The 19195-nt window shown below is 48.7% G+C and overlaps 1 protein-coding gene across 8 annotated transcripts; it reads right to left on the bottom strand.

The window, feature by feature from the left end:
* Positions 1-7829: 7829 nt before the first annotated feature.
* Positions 7830-18236, bottom strand: NR2F1 (nuclear receptor subfamily 2 group F member 1). 8 transcript variants are annotated; one of them, XM_057398364.1, is made up of 5 exons: positions 17780-18236; positions 16122-16197; positions 14165-14445; positions 13918-13999; positions 7830-8992 (listed from the first exon to the last, which is right to left on the bottom strand). In XM_057398364.1, the coding sequence occupies exons 1-5, from the start codon at positions 18234-18236 to the stop codon at positions 8797-8799; spliced, it is 1092 nt and encodes a 363-aa protein (XP_057254347.1). In that variant the 3' UTR covers positions 7830-8796. The 8 variants fall into 8 exon arrangements, with proteins under 8 accessions (XP_057254347.1, XP_057254345.1, XP_057254346.1 ...); XM_057398362.1 differs by having other exon boundaries at positions 13918-14445; XM_057398363.1 differs by lacking the exon at positions 16122-16197.
* Positions 18237-19195: the final 959 nt, after the last annotated feature.

Below are 19195 nucleotides of genomic sequence, written 5' to 3'. Positions count from 1 at the left end.
GAACTCGCCCCTTATCATAGGTTCCTATAGGCGAGGCGGCCCGCGGGCCCCCCATATGTTGGTGCATAAGGAGGGTGAGGGTGGAGAGAAGGTGCCTCCTGGGCCAGGAGCTCCCCGGACACGGTTCTGCGTAATCCCAATGGAAGTTTGTCCCGACAGGGAGCGGGAAGGAGGGACGGGAAGGGAGAGGGAAGGCCCCTCTCCTCTCCCCATCCAGCTTGCTCTGACGACGATAGGGTATGCAACTGCTGACGTCACTCCGCATCAGGGCCAGGGAGCAAACGTGACCCACGCAGGAGCTCATCTGTTTCTCATCACTTGAGAAGTTTCCTTGACTCCCCTCCTTCTCCCTTTCCCCTTATATATATTTATTTTCATTTTATATAATTGTTTATTTGCCCGTATACTTAAATAAGCCGGGGCAGGCCTCATTCCCCTTCCCCATCCTCATCCGCACCCCTACTTCCCCATCCCAGTCCCTGCCACACACGGGGAAGGGACGGGAGCTCGGGGCACGCTCCCAAGCGGGATTTCCCAGTGTCCGCCCTCCTCCTCGTGTGTGTGTGTGTGTGTGTGTGTCTTCTTTATCCCATCCTACTCCTCTTCCCATTCCCATGCCATTGTTCGCACTCTCAAGCCAGCTCCGGCTGCTGATTCAAAGCCCGGCTGTCCCTGGCTCCTGCTTTGTGCTGAGGGTCACTTACTCTGCTCTCCGAGCTGGGCTCTTGCGCCTTCATCTCTCCTCTTCTCCGCTCCTCATGAACTGATGCCTCCTCACCACGCACCCAGAGCTGCCACAGATGCTCGTCTTGATAAACCTGCTGCTAATGACGGCCCAGTGCCACCAGCACAAAAATAAAAACTCTCCCCTCGCAGCTCCCCCCTTTTCTTTTTTTCCTTCTTTTTATTTATTTTTTTTCCCCTCCAGGCCGCATTCCCCTCTGACCGCCGCAGTCTTTAATTATGGGAGCTATATTTCTTCCCTGGGAGTCATTCGTGGGGATTTTTTAGGTGGAAAGACGTTTAGGCGGAGTTATTTTTGAGTAGGGACCAGTGCCCTATATCCAGAGAGAAGTGCAGATTGAGACATACCAGGTTCCCTATAAAAGGATCATTTCTTGTGGGAGGTTGGACACGAAGTTTGGACTCGTGACTTGCATTCCTGAGAGACATGCATATTTTAAAACAACAAAGCAAGCTCGGAAGAAGGCTTGGGGGGGGGGGGGGAGAGAGAGAGAAGGGGGGGAGACACTTGGAAAGAAGCTACTAAGTGACAAACATCTGTCAACATGGAGCAATTTGTATGGCTCTCTAGGAAAAAAGAAAGAAAAATAAAGTACCTGACTAGTTTTATTTATCACTTCAGGGAGCCGCAGCTACTTTGCTGGAACTTTTTGTGGCTCTTGAGCCGCTCAGAAATGAAGTTTGGCTAAAAACTAGGGTTTAAAGAGTTTTCCTGGCCTGCGAGTGAAAATCCAGACTCCTTCTTTACCGGCTTTTTTGCCTGGAGCAGGTTCACCCCTCAGATAGAAAAAAAAGACTAAGCCCGGGTGGGGGTGAAGAGGAAGGGAGAGCAAACGGGGAGACTCAGGGGGGGAGGGAAGGAAGGCACCGGCTCTCCCTACCCCGCGGGGTAATTAGAGTCTTTTAAAAAGTGAAGAAATGTGGTGGAGAAATGGCAAAACCATCTTGCTGTGAACCCTGAGGGGGTGCTGAGGCTACGGGTAAATACACACACACATCCCGCTCCCACAAACAAGAGAAGGGGGGAAATACGTGTGAAATAATCAAAGCGAAGTGGAAGGAAGAGCGGCCAGCGGTGCTGGCAGCGGTGCTGGCAGCAGAGAGGCGGGGGCCGGTGGACAAAAGGGAGAAGGCCCGATGGTGGTGTGCTTCAGCTCTGTTAGTTGCCAGGGCAGGTCCAGGGGCTGCCGGGGAACACTTATCACCCCCTCGCCGAGGAGGATGCAGCCTGTGTTCCCCCTTGGAACACGCAGGCACCTCGCACCCCTCGCAGGCATCCACCGTGACCAGCAACGCTTCTGGCCAGTGCCTTAATTTATCAGACCCAACAAAGGTAGGACCAGCCCTGAATGTTTTATATACAACAAATGCTTTCCTAAATCAACACAATAGGATACAGCCACCAGACTGCTTCTTCTTCAAGGAGCCTGCCTCCCCCTCCCGTCTTCACCCTTTCTTCCCTTCTTCCCTCTTTGTTTTTCCCTTTCCTTTTTTTTTTTTTTTTTTTTTTAGCAACTGGGGATATTTTATACCCTGTAGTTTTGGATTTGATCCATTGCTTTAGCTTGATGGAGGGTTCTGCAGACAAGGAGATGTATATACACTATTATACAGCCATCATTGAGATTACTAACAGTGAGTCTCTTGTCAGCCAGACGATCCTGCTTTGAAACACTACTCACATTATCCTGATTTTTCAAAATTGGGGGTAAGGAAAGGGAGGAGGGATACCATTTCCCACTGTCCCTTTTGTTAATTGTTTTCTTTCCTCGCAATTACATTTACAACCCGATCGGGCCCGTTTCACGTCGTGTCTTTGTATTTCTAGAGGAATCCACGTGGGGGTGGGAGAAGGGATCCTGACTTCCCTCCCCAAGCCTTCATCTGAATATCACCACCCTCCTCCTTCTCACACGAGCTTTTGCCCCCCTGTGACTACCAAAATCGCCCTGTCCCCTTCATCTACGGCCCCAAAAGTGTCAGAGCTGGGGGGTCTCCAGCACTTCCCTAGAGCTGGGTAATGTAGTTCTATTTTTCAGGTGCTGCACCTTGGGCAGAGGCAGGCAGGGGAATATGCCCAGTGGAGATGCCCTCACTTAAATCTAAGGGGGACGGGAGGGGGGAACCCCAAAACATTGTCACACAGGCTTTGGGAGACAGGGAGAGGTGGGCAGGAGCTGTAATGAAGGGGTTGCCTTGCAAGGTGGTCGATTTACCCACCCCTGCAGTTTCAGGCTTATTTCCCAGCTATTTTGTGCTGAAGGTGATCAGAGGGTAGAAGGGGTAGGAGCTGAAATATTTAAGGGAGCATTTAAACTCACAGCCTTCCATGAAAGAAGGAGAAAGGGGGCGGGGGGGGGGGGAGAGAGAGAGAAAGAAGAAAAAAAAAAAAGTTGGAAAATAGATTCGCTGACAAGTAAGGATAATAAATGAGAGGCGCTTTCAGATAGATATCTCAGACGTGAAATTGCACCCAGCTGGTTGTGTAAGCAAACAAATAGTTTCATGTTAGGGACTCTCGACTTGTGGCTTGATGAATAGAACACGACAGAGGTAAATGGCTCTTTAACTCATTTAGGAATAAAACTCCTTGGCTTCCTAAGTAAAAGACCTGGTGACGCCATGGTTCCTGATCAAGCACTTTAACAAGAGTTTTATTAGTTTCCACTTGTGCTCTCGCATCTCCCCCCTCACTCACCTCATTCCTCACCCCTCTGGATTTGGTGTTTGTTTTTTTTCTTTTTTGTTTCTTTTAATTTTTTTTTTACTTTTTTTATTTCTCTTCTCCTTTCCCTCTTTCCCACTCTCTTCCACTATCTTCCTCTTTTTTTTTTTTTTTTGTTCTTTTCTTTCTTTAATTTTATTCTTGTTTTCTCTCGGAAACGCTCTCTCATAGGAGGGATTCTCCACCTCATCAGTGCCGGGAAACCTGGCAGGTTTGCAAACCGGACCAGGGGTCTGCTCATGGCAGTCGAGAGCTGTGGCTTGGAAATGTATCTGTTTGTCACTCTTGCTACGCTCCTGAATCACTGCAGGACATTCATCCTCAGCCAATCTGACCCACTAGGGATTAAAACCCCAAACTCCAACAATATCACGTCAAAGTCAGTGACTGTGAAGCCCATTAGAAAGGGAGCCTTTTAAAACAAATGTATAGACAGTTTTTGAGGAGGTCACGCTGTTTCTGAAATTAGCCCAAGATGTAAAGAAAGAGGAAGAAAAGTGGGGAAAGGCGAGGGAACCGATTCCTGCTTCTCTCAGTGAAAAAGGCAGGGTAAAGATACGGAGGAGGGGAGTAAGGGGAAAACCCCAAAATCCCCAAACTCGCTATTTCAAGACTTCAAAACCAACGCTTTGAATAGTCAAAACGCCCCATGAAACCAGAGGAAGCACTTTGGTTTGCCTGTAGCAACAGTGCACATTGCCTGCGAGCAGCTCCGTGCGTGGACGCTGCTGGTGGGGCGGCTGCAGCAAGCCCTTGGCCCTCCTCCCACTCTCTGTCCCTCTGTCCGTCCCTAGTAGGGTCCTTCCAGGCCACTGTCACTGCCTGCGCTGCCTGAGCTGCCTGCGCGTCCCTCGGCAGCGAGTCATGTCTGCTGCCTGTTGGGAAGGGGATGCCTCGCTAATATACCCCACAGGTACTTTAAATAAAAAAAAAAACAAACAAAACACGTAAACAAACACAAAAAATAAATAAAATAAAACCAGAGGATCTATTAATCCTATTCCTTCGGATACAAATACGATTTTCTCTTTGTGTGGGGACACAAACAGTTTCCTGGGCTTAAAGCAAGGCAAAATTCACTTTTTCTTGTGTTACTCCTGCTGCCACTGGCCATGACCCCAGAGCTTTCCACAAAAGAGACTCCCCCCGCCCCGTACTCTCAGGGAAAGGGTCTTTTGCGCCTAGGCGTTTCCAGGGGTGTAGATGGGAAAGGCCACTCCTAATGGCATCCCACGGCCCCCAGTTCTGCCTGGTTTAGAGGGGTCTGGGGAAAGTCTGGGCACCCATTTCCCCCCCGTCCTCTCTAGGAGTGGGCTCATCACACTCCTTGTGAGTTTGAGGGGTGAATGGAGGTTAAGCTGCCCAACCGGTGCCGCCCCCCCCCCCCCCTTCCCCCGCCGCGGGGGTGTGGTGTTGTAGAGAAGTCCCAGGAAAAGGGCTCCGCAGCCCCTTCTCCTCTCCGGGAAGCCGGATGGCAGGGTGGAGGGGTGGAGGGGGCGCGACCCCAGCCCCTGCTCTGCCCCTGCCGCCGCCACTGCCTGCAACACCCCCCCCACCTCCTCAGCACGGGTTCAACCTACCACTTAGCAGCATTTCCAAATATTTATTCAATTGAATATATAGAAAAGGCCTAATTGGGCGGTGGGAGGAGGCAAGCTAGTTAGCGAGGAGCTAAGAGGTGTGGGGGCTTTTGTATCTGCAGTGCCCTGAGCGGGCCCCCTGCGCGGGGCTGAGATAAGAGGGTCGCCCCCTTCCCCAAATCCTCTCCCCAAATCCTCCTTCTCCCCCCCTCCCACCCCCCACCCACCCCCCACCTTGGAGCTGCAAGCAGCGGTTGGTGGGCACGGAGCGGCAGCGAAGCCCTGAAGCAGGAGGGATGCAGGGATTCAGGAATGGAAGGAGATGCCCTACAGAGCCCGCCCTGAGGGACTTGGGAGGGGCCAGGAGCCCCCCGGCGACAACAAGGCAGAAGAGATGTAGCTGGAGCTGCTTTTGAAACAATATATTGTAACGAACAAGTTAGCAGAAACCTGGGGAGGGACCCCGGCCCCTCCCCACATTCACAGATTATTTTTTATTTTCTTTTTTTGTTTGCTTGTTTCGGTTTGTTTTGATCAAATAGCATTCGGTGACCCGATTATACCAATATTTTTAGCCGCTGTATGAAAGCCCGAGAGGCTGGAGCATGGCAAAGCAAAATATCCACCAACACAACTGCAGACTGGGTAGTTAACACTTCAGAACGCGTCTTGTAAGCAGAGTTTAATAAGGGATTGAAACACTTCTTTCTAGGCACATACACGGAAGTGCACCTCGTACACCTCTTCTACACCTGCAAGTTTCTTGGCAATCGATGGGTTATTATTACTCATAAATATGAAAATTAATTGAAAAATACGTTTCTGACCTAAGAAAAAGTTTGTCTGTTTTCATCAGTAAGATAACACTGTAATGAATATATTTACATCTCATTGGAAGAAACCAAGACCTGTCTTTCTCTGCCAATATCCCCATTTACTTTGTTTATTATTTTTGTTGTGGTTTTTTTTTCTGTTTCTTTGATTTTTTAAATTATTTATTTTGTTGCGGGTTTTGTTGTTTGATCTGTCTGTTAGCTTTAACTGCTAACTCAGCTGGGTCCCCAGTCACCTATCCCACCAAAAAAAGCAATATTGAAGAGCTTCTTCCAAGCACCTTCCGGGGCTGAAAATCCCTGCTTGCTCTTCCTGGCAGCATGGAAGGGCTGCTGGAACCCTTCTGCCTGGAGAAGACGAACTGGGTGAGGAACAAAGCTGTCGCCTATGCAGCGTCCATGCGAGGGGGAAAAAGGTGGGTGTCTGTCTGTCTGTGTGCCCGCCTGTCTAATTCTCCTCCTTCTGTGCCCAGGTCTTGGAATCATCTGTGCACCCTTACCCCACCCCAGCACCCATGAATACAAGCTGCTTCTCCGTCCAGAAATGGGCTCTGCCCCCATAGAGGATCTGCCCACAGTGTTGATTATCCAGCTATAAGTGCCTACTGTATAGAACTGTTCTCGCCTCGGATCTGCTGCGCCTAGAATATTAAAAACCCCAAGCGAGTTGGATTGAAGTATCTTGTTAATGCAAAGAAAAGAAAAAAAAAAAACAACCAAAAACGGAGAGAGATGGGGAGAGAGAGAGAAGGAGAGTATGGAGGACAGCAAATTAAAAGGAAAACATTGCCCATGACTCCACAAACTGAAAAGCCTACCTCATTCAGGCTTGTTTGGGGGGCACGGGAAGTGCCTGCATGAGGGGTAGAATGTTATTTTTAAAGATCCAGCTTTATTAATATGTTAAGAAAGAGCTCCCTTGATAGTATGTGTTCTTACAGCTCTGTCTCAGATCCTATAAAACATTAATGCACTGAAAGCTGTTACGGAGATTCGTACCACCAGCTAGAAGCATTGTGAAGCCTTTACCTTCAAAGGGGGTCTATTAGAGAAAAGATTTTTAGGTTTTTTTTTCCAAAAAAAAAAGATGAGCCAAAAGGAAGCAGGGCTTTGGGTTCTGAGCTGGGACCCCTGTGGTGGGTGCCTGTGACATGGGGGGCTGCAGCCTATGTTTTACGTGTGGCTGTGGCACATGGAATGTGCTAGCTCACCACCCAATGAGCAAGCATCCAGTTGGATTTCTATATTAATGTGCTGGGAATACCCTTCGTGCGCAGCAACTAGAGTCAGGAGAAAGAGCGAGAGGGATGTTTCAGCTGGCAGCAAGTGCAAGGCATGCACACCGGAGCACACACCACCAGGGTCTGTGGGTCCCTGTGGTGGAAAAGAAGAGGAAAGAAGCAAAAAAAAAAAAAAAAAAAAAAAGGAAGAAGACCCACCCACCCCAATCCCCCCATAAGCAGAAAGCAATCAACAAGAACAGGAGAGTCCTGGCTAAATATGCCTCCCCCTGCACATGCAGCAGTGGAGGCATACGGCAACTTCAATCCATTGCCCCATGGTGCCCAACAGCAAGCAGCAAGATGTGAATACAGCAGAAGCATACCCAGCTGATGGGACAATGTGTTTCCACAAAGGGCTGGCCAGCAGGATGGGGCCCGTGGGCCATGTGGTCCCAGTAAGGCACCACACCATGGCCTAGGCCTTCAGCGTTCAGCCCTATGCTTGCACAGCCAAGCCAAGCCTTGGAACACCACGTGCTTTCCACAGCTTGGTGACCCCTCACAAGCTGTTTTTAACCTCTCCCTTTTAACATAGGTAAAGGAATTTAAAAAAAAACCAGGGAGTATGGTTTGTGTTTTGTGTCTTTTCTCTCTTTTTCGAGATTTTTTTTTTTTCTTTTTCCTGGTAAACTGTTGGCGTATTTCAAGCAACAAGACTCATGGGTTGTGGGGTGATAAGTTGATTTTTTTTTCCTAAATTCTTTTATTTTTGTTTAAATTCTCACTTCAATTTTAATTCTTGAAGAACAGCTTCGACAACATATATCGCACTCATTATAAGAAGCAAAGGGTTATATCAAAAATTAGTAGTATAGAATCACAGGAAACCTGGTTTGGAACCAGAAAAAAATACAAAACAGATATAGATACATAGACACAGGACAATTTTCTTTTTTTAATAATTATTTGGAAAATGTTATTTCCCCCTAATTCTCGATTCTTTTTTTCTTTTTTTTTCTTCCTTTATGCACATATGATGTTTTAAGTTTTACAAAAAATGAAAATAAAGACTAATATATTACAAAATGAGTAACAATGCTCGTGGTAAGTGTTTGTGTGTGGAATTGTTTTGTTTGTTTTTTGCTCTTTTTTTTTCTTCATTCTACACAAGGTTCAGTTCAGTTTCGACACGTTTTGTTGGTTACTGTACAGCATATATCAACAACAGTCCACAATAAATCCTGGAAAATCCAGTATCCCCTTCAGGTGTGATTAATATCCCCTCAATACTCATTTTTTTGTTGTTTTGACTTTATTTTTTTAATTTTTTTTTGCCTTTTTTCATCTCTTTTATTATTATTTTTTTTTTTTGTCCTCCTTTCCGAAAAAAAAGAAAAAGACCAAAAATAAAAAAGCGAAACACCACGACCTCTACGGACGCGAGGCCCGTCCTTCCCCGCCACGGCCACACCTCTGCTCCTATTCGGCCCTTTCTTTTGTTCGATGTCCGCCTCCCGGGCCCCCCCCGCACCCCGACTGCCCCTCGGTGCGAGCTCTCCCGCCTCTGCCGCTCCTCCGCTTTTCTCCTGGGGGTGCGGGCCGGGCTCTAGGAGCACTGGATGGACATGTAAGGCCAGTTGAAGCTGCTCCCCGACAGTAGCATATCCCTGATGAGGGTTTCGATGGGGGTTTTACCTACCAAGCGGACGAAGAAGAGTTGCTCGATGACAGAGGAGGAGACGGTGCGCAGCGAGGGCAGCCGCAGCAGCAGCTTCCCGAAGCGGCTGGGCTGGTTGGGGTACTGGCTCCGCACATACTCCTCCAACGCGCACTGGGACTTCTCCTGAAGGCTCTCGATGTGCGCAGCATCCGACAGGCCGCAGGCGTCTGCCCGTCGCACCGAGCCCGCGGAGGCAGCCGTAGAACGGCGGCGGCGGGAGGGAGAGGAGGAGGATGGGAAGGAGGAGGAAGGGGTGGAGGGAAAGATGGTTAGTGGCGGGGAAGCGCGCGGGGAAGCACTGCCCGGATGGGGGGGGGCACCCTCAAAGGCGCACCCCCCCATCCATCCCATTCCCATCCCGTCATCATCGCATTACCATCATCAGACCGCACTGCCGCCGAATAAACAAGACGACCTGTCCGCGCCTCGCAGCCCCCGCGCGTATCTCCACGGGGTTTGCCGTGGGGTGCCCACACAGCCCCCAGCTCCCCTACCACTCACCCCTCAGCCCTTCTGCGCCCCCATCGGGCACACAGACACATGGACAGGGACAGACACACGGACGCTCTGCGCAGACGAGTGCGGTCCCGACCCCAGGGAACCCTTCACTGGGCTGCTGGGAAGCAGGACCAGCCCCCGTTAAATAACACCGGGTGCGGGGGAAAATGGAGGGTTACTGGGGAAAATAGTAACAATTATTAATAATAAATAACAATAATAAAGGTGCAAAACGGAGGCGCACACACGCAGAGGGAGTTTGTTGACATGGCTGCACATTATGAAAAGGCAGCAGCTGGGACCTACAGTGGCAGACAGGGAACCGGCCCGCGGGAGAAGAGGTGGGGCAGGGAGAAAGGGGGTCCCCTCCGTCTCTGCCCCGCCGCCAGCCATGGCAAATTGGGCACGACTTTGCAGGCTGCATGATAAATCCGGCGAAAAAAGGGTAGTGGGTTAGTTCGGATTTACGCTAAACCGGCTGCTGCAAGCTCTCAAAGACAAAGCTGGGGTGGGCTGCAAGAGTGAGTCTTGCCTAAACGTGGCCTGAGAGACTCTCGATAGCTCCCTATGGCACGTATAGGACCAGAAACTAGCCTCTTGGCACCCCTCAGAACGATATCACCCTGAGAAACGCATCCTAGTCCGGGAGCAGAAATCTCCTCACATCCATGCGCTTGCCCTGATACACCTTACCCTGCGCCTTCTTGTGTGCACAGGTACACTCAGAGAGTTGTAGCTGAGTTTGTGCATTGACAGGTTAACTGCGTGCCCCATCTCTGTGAACCCCCAAACCGGGGATAAACTGTGCAAAGGCTGCTTACTGGGGGACTTGTGCAGGAATGTGCTGTCGTGGACAAGTGGTGGATATGCCCGTATGGTTGGAACCATCCACATTGATTCAGAGATTAATAACAAATATTTTAAAATTACACAAAAAGCACCCAAACAAAAAGCCCCCCTAATATATCAGGATCAGAGGGAGGCAGCCTGCTGGCAGTGTGGTTTAACACAAATCAAAGCCAGACTTTGCTAATATATAGATCCATATGTGAATTAATGCATGTTAATGGCCCTCAAAAAGACATTACAAAATCATGAACGTAGATTTATGACCCTGGAAAGGCACAGCAAATTATTCAAAGTTCTCTCTCCCACCCCAAAAAACAAACAAACAAACAAAAAAAAAATCTGTGGCAACTGTATTTTTGAAGTTGAAGTCTTCCCATGCCGAGAACTGGCTTTACAAAGATTTCGGAACACCTTCATCTACAATACTATGGCCTCGAGCAAAGACACAAATAAAACAAGCCATAATTCAGGAACTTCTGAGGAGGAGAAACTTTGACCTGAGCTGTGGACTTGGCATCCCTCAGGTATACAGTTATCTCAGCCAGGCTGCTCTATTAATCCATACCTTTAATGCAATGATATTTTGCAACATCTAAAGCACTAGGTTGCAAAATATAGATCTATCAAGAGCTCGGGCAAAATGTTCCTGTTTGTGATATATATCAAAACCACAGGCCTGTTCATATGTTGGTTGTCACAAATCGCACTCCATATTTACATATATCTTGCTATTTTACACGCATTATCTGCCCATTATGCATTAGGATCCTATTCAATTTCCAAACAATGCAATATGAAAGGGTCATGCTGACACCGTAGCAGGGCTTTTTTCTTTATGCCCCGTAGGTCATACCCTTAAGGTTAGTAAAATATTTATCAGATATTTATGATAAATGCACCTATAATTGCAGGTTACTGGGCAATGCAGATGGGGAAGTTGCTGGCTAGAAGGGCACCAGCCTGGGGAGGTTGGGAGAAGGGAGGTGTGTTTAGAAAAATATACCTTGGATTTAACTTAGACCTCCAAACACTCAGGATTTCCTCATGGCAATAGTATCTATGGACCTTTAATTATTTGAAGTGATCTGGCATATGCCTTTACCCAGTTTTTATTCTGCAGCCTTGAAGATGGTGGTGGGAAGTATTAACTCTCCCCTCAGAATGGGATTAAAAATAATAGTAATTAAGGGATGCACAGGTGGATTAGATTATAGAGTTCAGAGAGGTTCAATCCATGGGTGAAATAATACAATCCCTGTTTACCAGAGGTGAATTATTATTCCATCTCATAAAGTGGGCTAATGTGAAAATCCTGTGTGTGCCTCACTTTTTTATATGGCAGTGTGTCAATAAGGGAAAGTTGTATATTTTCTCCTGCAGTCTATGGAATAGAAATTATGTAAATAAATAACCATTACTGCTCAGCACACTCCAGCCTTCCCCTTTGTAGTGGCGGGAATATATTTCATGTTACGTGTTCAGAAGAGTTTAGTGCTCAGAAAATACAGATGTAATCAGCTGGCATCTAACTAGAAATCAAAGTTCCTATTCTGTTACAAGTAGATTTATTGGATTTATGTTATCTGGCTCTGTCCCTTCCTGGAAATGTGTATTTATGTGGAAGAAAAGGTAGGAGCAGGAATTACTAACTCTGAAGTTTTGGAGGGAGAAAAAAAAAATAAAAAATGAAGAGGAAAAAAAGAAAAAAAAAAAAAGAGTCAAGAAAGGAGCAGGTTTTAGGTCATGACTCAGCCATTGGATGGTGTCCAAAATTGTACGGATTAAATACATGTTATCCAGAGCCCAAATGTTAAAACCACAACAGGAGAAACCCATGCCAGCTCTAAATACTTAGTTGTCAGAGAAGGACTTTGGACAATATGCCTAAAAACGTCTTTTCCATCAGTGAAAGTTTGTTTAAAAGTTGAATGACTTCGAGAAAGGCTTCCCATGAATCCCCCTCTGGCTAAGCAATCAAAACAAGTTTAGTGAAAAGTGGAAATGTGAAGGTGGGGGTAACAGGTAGATTATTCCTGACAGCTGTATTTCCATTTTCTGAGATGCCCCGTGCCATCCTCCTCCAAAATAATATTATTGTTCCTTTCCTTGAACACCATTCACACTCTGCTCGGCCTTCGGAGGGGGCTTCTCCTGTTGCAAACATTTAGTTATGACATTCATTATTAACATGTATAAATGAAGGGATTCGCTAAAGCCAGGGTTTCTAGATAAGGCCGATCATTTGGGGAAGGTAAAGGGGGAACACTGGAGTGGGGGAAAAGGGGAGGAGAGAAGGAGAGAAAACAAAAAAACCCAGTATCTCCACCAAAATGTCCCCATCTGGGGCAATCCCCTTCTCTGGGCCTTTGGTGGGTGGAAGGGCCAAGGCACAGGCCAGGTCCCCTCTGCTTGAGAAGGATGTCTCCAAGTTGCATCTGGGCAAAAGGAAAAATAAATACTAGTAATAATAAAACCAGGAGGGTTCTCCCCTACCTCCTCTGTGTATTGATGGGAACCCTGAAATCAATGGAAAGGGAAAATCTGAGAGTCTGCAGGCAGGCTGAAGAAGTTAAATCAGCCTGATAAGTGCCAGCAGGTCTCTTTGTCACTTTCGAAAAACATGTTTCCATCAGGAAGACTTATAAAGATAAAATACATTAAAATGTCGAGCTGGCCGTTCACTAAACCTTTCATTTGTTTTAAGATCTGCACTTTATCCTGCGCAAAGAAATATTCCCTCCAATGCTGTGAGACTGCACTTGCACTGGAAGTAAAAGGGGGCAGTCGCAGTACACGTCTCCGACCACCCTGCATACAAATTAGATACTCCTGTCTAAATAAATTATCTGATGTTCAAATCGATATTAATACTACATTTGCTACATTACAATATTGTGCAAATTTAGAAGTCATTTTAATACAACGTAAATACTATTTCTCATGCATGAAAGGCAACAAATATTGATGAATTATAAACTGCTTACTGTTAAACAAGGCCTTTGAACGATTTGCCATCTTTGTTCAGGAATGCTTTTAATTTAGCCTCGGCCTAGTTTTAAGACAGATTTGTCAGAGATGCGCAGTTATCGCTAACTGAGAGGAGTGGTTTGGAAAGGGGGAAGAAACCAGGACAAGAGAAGAGGAAGTGGAAAGGGTGGTGGGTTTAAAAAAAAAAAAAAAAGAAGAAGATTTAAAGGGGAAAAAAAAAAAGAAAAATAAGCAAGCAGAAAAAGCGGCAATTAACCCCATCGTGGCAATAATTAGAATAATAATTAAAAAATGACAGTCAGGCCTCTTATCTCGCCTTGTTTCCATTCCTTATATTTCCTCCTCATCTCTCGCCTTTGATGTTTATAAATTTCTCCCTCGCAGGTTACAATAATAGAAGACTTATTATATTCTTATGGGCTACGACCAGAACACTTCAAAGGCGACGCTAATGTACTTCCCCGCTAGTTAATTCGAACCATCTATCACAGAGGGAAAATTGTTAACATGCATGTTTCCACCGCTTCCACTTAATTTGATATATATATATATAAATTTTATATATATATATACTTGATATATACATATATTTATTATGACTAGTGGGCCTGAGGGGAAGGTCGATCCTTGGGCCGGGGCGTATGCATTTGAAGCTCTTTTCTTTACAAAATTACAAATGTAATTAAAAAAAAAAACAACCTTTTTTTTTTTTTCTTTTCACACACACACGCGTGCCCCCCCCCGCCAGCCCTCTCACCTGAGGTGAAGAGGACGATGGCTTTCAGGCAGCTGTACTCGGCCGAGTCGACGTGGAGTGCCTTCAGCTTCTCCACCTGCTCCTGGAAGATGCGGATGTGGTCCATGAAGGCGACGACGCGGTCCGCCGACATAGGGGATGCGTGGAGGCCGGCAGCCGCCAGGAGCGGGGCCACATGGAGGGGCATGGAGCACTGGGCAGCGTTGAGGACGAAGAGCTCGCTCCAGGTGAGCCGCAGCAGAGCTACCTGGTCGGTGATCTGTAGGTCGGGGAAGAAGGGGATGTTGCGGGCCCACTCGACGGCGCTGAAGAGCAGGCGGGCGGCCAGCTCGCAGATGTTCTCGATGCCCATGATGTTGTTGGGTTGCATGCACTGGCTGCCGTAGCGGGAAGTGGGATAGGGCTCGGCCCGCAGCAGCAGGGAGATGTATCCCGAGAGATAGCAGTGCCCGTTCAGGGGGTCGCCGTTGGTCAGGGCGTACTGGCCGGGGTTGGGCTGGGTGGGTGGCATCCTTCCTCGCTGAACCGCTGACAAAAAGAAGGAGAGAAGGAGAGGAAATGTACATCCAGGAGGATCGCAGGCATTGCCCGGCGGTTCTGTCAGCCAGCCGGAGACAATGCCTGGCTTCTACCCACCCCGTACACACACGTACTTTCCCCCTTTCCTCACCCCCGACACACGCACAGGCACGGACAGACAGAAGCATGCGGAGCCGGGCAGCTGCAGCCGACCTACATCAGCCCCACAACACGACCCGGCATCGGCCCCAGCCCCGACCCCTGCTCAGGCAGCCCCAGCCCAGCGGCAGCCAAGCACCAGGCCCCCTCCCCAGCGTAGACAAGCTTCACAAAATAAACACAGATTAAAAAGAAAGAAAAGACCCCCCAAAAATTAAAAGGAAAAAAAAAAGAAAAGCCAAGGCAAACAAGACAAATCTGCACACAACACCCCTCCCTCCAGAGCCCCCCAACCCTCTTGCAACAAAAGGCAGCCGACGCACGTAAAAAGGAAAGAAAAACTTAAAGAAAAAAGAGAATAAATAGATAAATGAAATAAAATGAAAAAAATCATTCCTCTGGGTAGTGAGAAAGTGAGATTAAAAATCACAGCCAGCTGTTAAAAATACAGCCAGGCTCTGCTGTGGATCCCAGCCGATTGCCCCGGTAGCACTGAGCACAAGTGATCTGTGTAGCTTTTTAAAATGGAAAAAAAAAAACAACACCAACCCAAAAAAAAACCAAAAAAACCGTCAACCCAAACCAATTCATATATAAAAATAAAACTAATTAAAAAAAAAAAAAACAAACAAAAAAAAAAACAAACCAAACCAAATGCATCCATATCCATATTCTTTAAAAATACTGCTTCGTTACCATTTAAGCTGGAACAGGTCGCAGCCCCCACCTCCCCATTGCTAACTTTATTAGACAGAAACATCTTTCCATAGAAGACTCCCCCACCCCTCCCTCGCCCAGCAAAGTTCTCCCTGCTAAAAGGAAGAGAGAGATTAAGTATTATCAAGGGAAAGGGGGAAATAAAACAAAAAGGTCCGAACTTACAATAGCCAAACATTCGTGGAAAAAAAAGGGGACGGTGTAATTAATATCTTTGGTGCGCTGTTGCCACTGCAAAAGCCTGCAGTCAGCGTTGCACAGTGAATGCACAAGCTTGCAACTGCAGAAACACTGGATTCATTAACCATCTCCACACAGAGCGCAAGCATGTCTCAGGTCCCGAAAGCTGACCAAAGTTGGTTTGTTTTTGTTTTTGTTTTTGTTTTGTTTTTTTTTTTTCTCCCAGTGTGTGCGTGTGTTTTTCTCTATCAGTGCCAGCCTATGCAACCGCACGACATGTAAACAAAGGTAACTTCAGGAGGAGACACGACTGCTCGGGCTCGTTCCCCCACACCCGCACACACACGCACACATACACACACGCACGCACATCACTCATCTTTCCGGCGTACCACAGCATTTTCCCAACTTTCTCCTTTCTTCCTCCACCCAGCACCCCTCCTCCTCTCGCCTCCCGGGCCGGACCTCTCTCCAGCCCACCTCTCCCACCTCCTTGTAAACTTGGCAGTTATTTGTCAATTAGCTGCGAGCACAATTCTAACTTGCCTTTTTTCGATTGTTTTTTTCCTACTCCTTCCTTCCCCCCCCCCCCAGTATTTTTTTTTTCCCTCCCCCCTCAAGACGCCTACCAACAGCCCCTGAAGCTGCCAATGAAGTCGTCATATTTGCGAGCTCTTTCAGATCTGGAGCTGCTCCATTCCTTTCCTTGTGGCATACAAAATACATATATTTTAAAACCAATTAAGGCAGTAGTAATCTCCGCTCTGTAAAATCGACTGTTTCGCTGGTGTGACTCTAAGACATCTTTAACGACGGTCACAGGGTAAACTTTAAATGCAAACCGAGAAAATACGTTTCGAGGAGAAAAAGGAAGGCAGGAAACCTTCCTACGCGAGAATGAGCCTGAAAGCGAGGAAAATCACAGCGGCTCTTGGAAAGGAGGAGGAGGGAAAAAAAAAAAAAAAAAAAAAGAATTAATAAAATAAATAAATAGCAGAGCAGTTGGAAGTGGTGAGGAACCCGCTACCAGATGCAGGCTGCGGATTCTGCTAAAATGAGAAGAACCGGCAAACAGGTTATAAATCGCGATTTGTATGCAGGCTTTAAAGAGAGGGTGGAGTTTGATGAAGAAATAAAATGAGCAGCTTGCTAAAAAGGAAGAAGAGAAAGAAAAAAAAGAAAAAAGAAATGACAGAAGTACAGAAACCCAGTTCAGCCACAAACTTTCCTTTGAACGCATGGAGTGAAAACAAGGCCAAATCTCGCACAGAAACACACTCCAGGGCACTGGGAAGCACAAGGAAGCGGAGATACAGTAGCACATTTCCCCCTTTCCACCCCCCCTTTCCTCTTTTTCACCACCTTTCCTCTTTTCTTCCCTACTTACACGTCTTTCATCTTTCTTTCGGGGGAAAAAAAAAGAAAAAAAAAAAAGAGGCTGGGAAAATGGATCGTACCGAGAAGTGTTGCGGGTTTAAAAAGAAATGATGGGGCGGAAGGGGGTGGTTGTGGGGGAAAGGAAGCTGAATGGAAGCACATCTCGTACGGGAGAGAGATGTATCTCCCCCCACCCCCCGGTCTCTTGCCAACAATAGACAAAACCACATCCAAACACACGCACACGCACACACACACACACATACTCGGGAGCGGAGATAGCAGCTTGAATGATAAATATTTAGCGAGCGGCCTTAATACTAATAGTAATAATTAATAAACAATAATAGCAATAATAGTAAATTCTCGGCACAATGAGAGGGGAAGGGGCGAGCACGGTGGTGCCGGGGACGGGGGGGGGGGAGGAGCGGGAGGAGGGCAGGAGGCACAAACCGAAAAGCAAAAGAAAACACCACCAACCACCATCGACAATAACAAAACCTGGCGTAAAGCTGCCAGATGGAGCGCAGGCACAGGGAGAGATTGACATGTGCATGGGAAGAGGGAGCGAGAGGGACAGACCTAGATCGCCAGGGAGAGACGTAAATATATATATATATATGTGCTTATATATATATGTATGTGTGTGCAAGCCGCGCGTGTGCTCGCGCGTGTATACATATATATGTATATACACATATATATATGTATGTGTATAAATACATATATGTGCTGCCTATGCATACCGGTGCACGCTTATGCATAGGCAGACACACAGACGAAGAGAGCCCCTCGCACACGCACGCCTTGCCCAGCCGCGGGTGGAGGGGAGGGCAGTTGAGGGGGGTGAGGAAGGGAGGAAGGAAGGGAGAAAGAGCGAGATAGAGCATAGTAGGGAAGAAATATTCACCTTCCCGCCTCATGCCCACTTTGAGGCACTTCTTGAGGCGGCAGTACTGGCACTGGTTGCGGTGGTGCTGGTCGATGGGACAGTTCCTGTTGGCGCGGCATGTGTAAGTTAAGTTCCTGCGGACGCTCCTCTTGAAGAAACTTTTGCATCCTTCGCAGGTGAACTGGCCGTAGTGCTTGCCGCTGGACTTGTCCCCGCACACCACGCACTCGATGTGCTGCTGGCTCTGCCCCGAGCCCTGCTGGCCCGCTCCCTTGTCCCCTGCCGTGCCCGGTGTGGAGGGGGGTCCCGGCTGGCTGGGGGTCTGCGGGGTGTGCGGGGCTGCCGAGCCCCCGCCTTGCTGCTGCTGGGGCGGCTGCTCCCGGGCAGGCTGCGCCGCGGCGGGGTTGGGGCCGCTCGGGGTGCCCCCGGCCACGTCTTCCTGCGGATCTCGCCAGCTGCTAACTACCATTGCCATATCTCGGGCCCAAAAAAGTGCTGGGGAGCGGCGCGTCTCGCTGCGGGCTGCCGGGGAGGGAGGCAGGGGGCGGGCGGGGGGCGGCAGACCGGGCGCCGGGGGCGAGCGGGGAGCGAGGGGACCCTGCCTGCCGCCTGCCTCCGCCTCGGCTGCCGCCGTCGCTGCCCTGCTGCCGCTGCCGCCTGGAGCTGCTCCTGCCGTTTTCTTTATTTTATTTATTTTTCGCCGGGAGCCCCCCTCCCCTCGCTCTCGCTAATTTTTTTTCTTCTTTTTTTAGGGAGGGGGAGGGGGCAACAGAGGATTCTCTCCCTCTCTCCCTTCCTTCCTCTCTCTCTCTCCCTCTTTTTTTTTTTTTTTAAACCACACTCTTCCTTTCCTCTTCCTCCCTTCCCTTTCCTTCCCTGCCCTTTCCTGCGCTTTTCACCCCCCCTCCCCTCTTCTTTAAAATACCCCCGCCTGGCCGCTTCCCCGCTCAGCTCCCGCTCTCCGCGGCTCTCGCCGCCTCTCCGCGCCCTCTCTCTCTACCCCCTCCCACCCCCCCCCCCAGACCCCAACCACACCGGCCGCCACTTCAAGTTGCAAAATCAGAAACGGCAAACAAGGCTGTCGGGAGAGGCATTCAGAGGAGTAGCACGCCGGACACGCACACGCAGGCAGACAGGCGCGCACACGCCCGGCACACGGCGGGCTCCCCCACTCGAGCACACGCACACGGGCACACACGCGGTCCGGGCGCTACGAGCGCGGAGGATGTGCGGGCATAGAGGAAGCCACGGCGCCGCCGAGGAGGAGGAGGAGGAGGAGGAGGAGGAGGAGGAGGAGGGGAAGGAAGAGGAGGAGGAGGAGGAGGTGGAGGAGGAGGAGGTCGCCGTTCGCCGCTCGCCGCTGCCGGGGCCCGGCCGCCGCCGCCGCTCCCGCGGAGGCTGTTCCCGCTGCCGGTGATCGGGGAGGCGGGGGGT

Source organism: Pezoporus wallicus, unplaced genomic scaffold (assembly GCF_028554395.1).
Source record: "Pezoporus wallicus isolate ANWC-B61680 ecotype Strahan unplaced genomic scaffold, APGP_CSIRO_Pwel_v1 contig_6580, whole genome shotgun sequence".
In the NCBI taxonomy this organism is placed as follows: domain Eukaryota; kingdom Metazoa; phylum Chordata; class Aves; order Psittaciformes; family Psittacidae; genus Pezoporus; species Pezoporus wallicus.
Note: the sequence above shows the minus strand (reverse complement) of the source record. Positions and strands in the feature narration are given on the sequence as shown.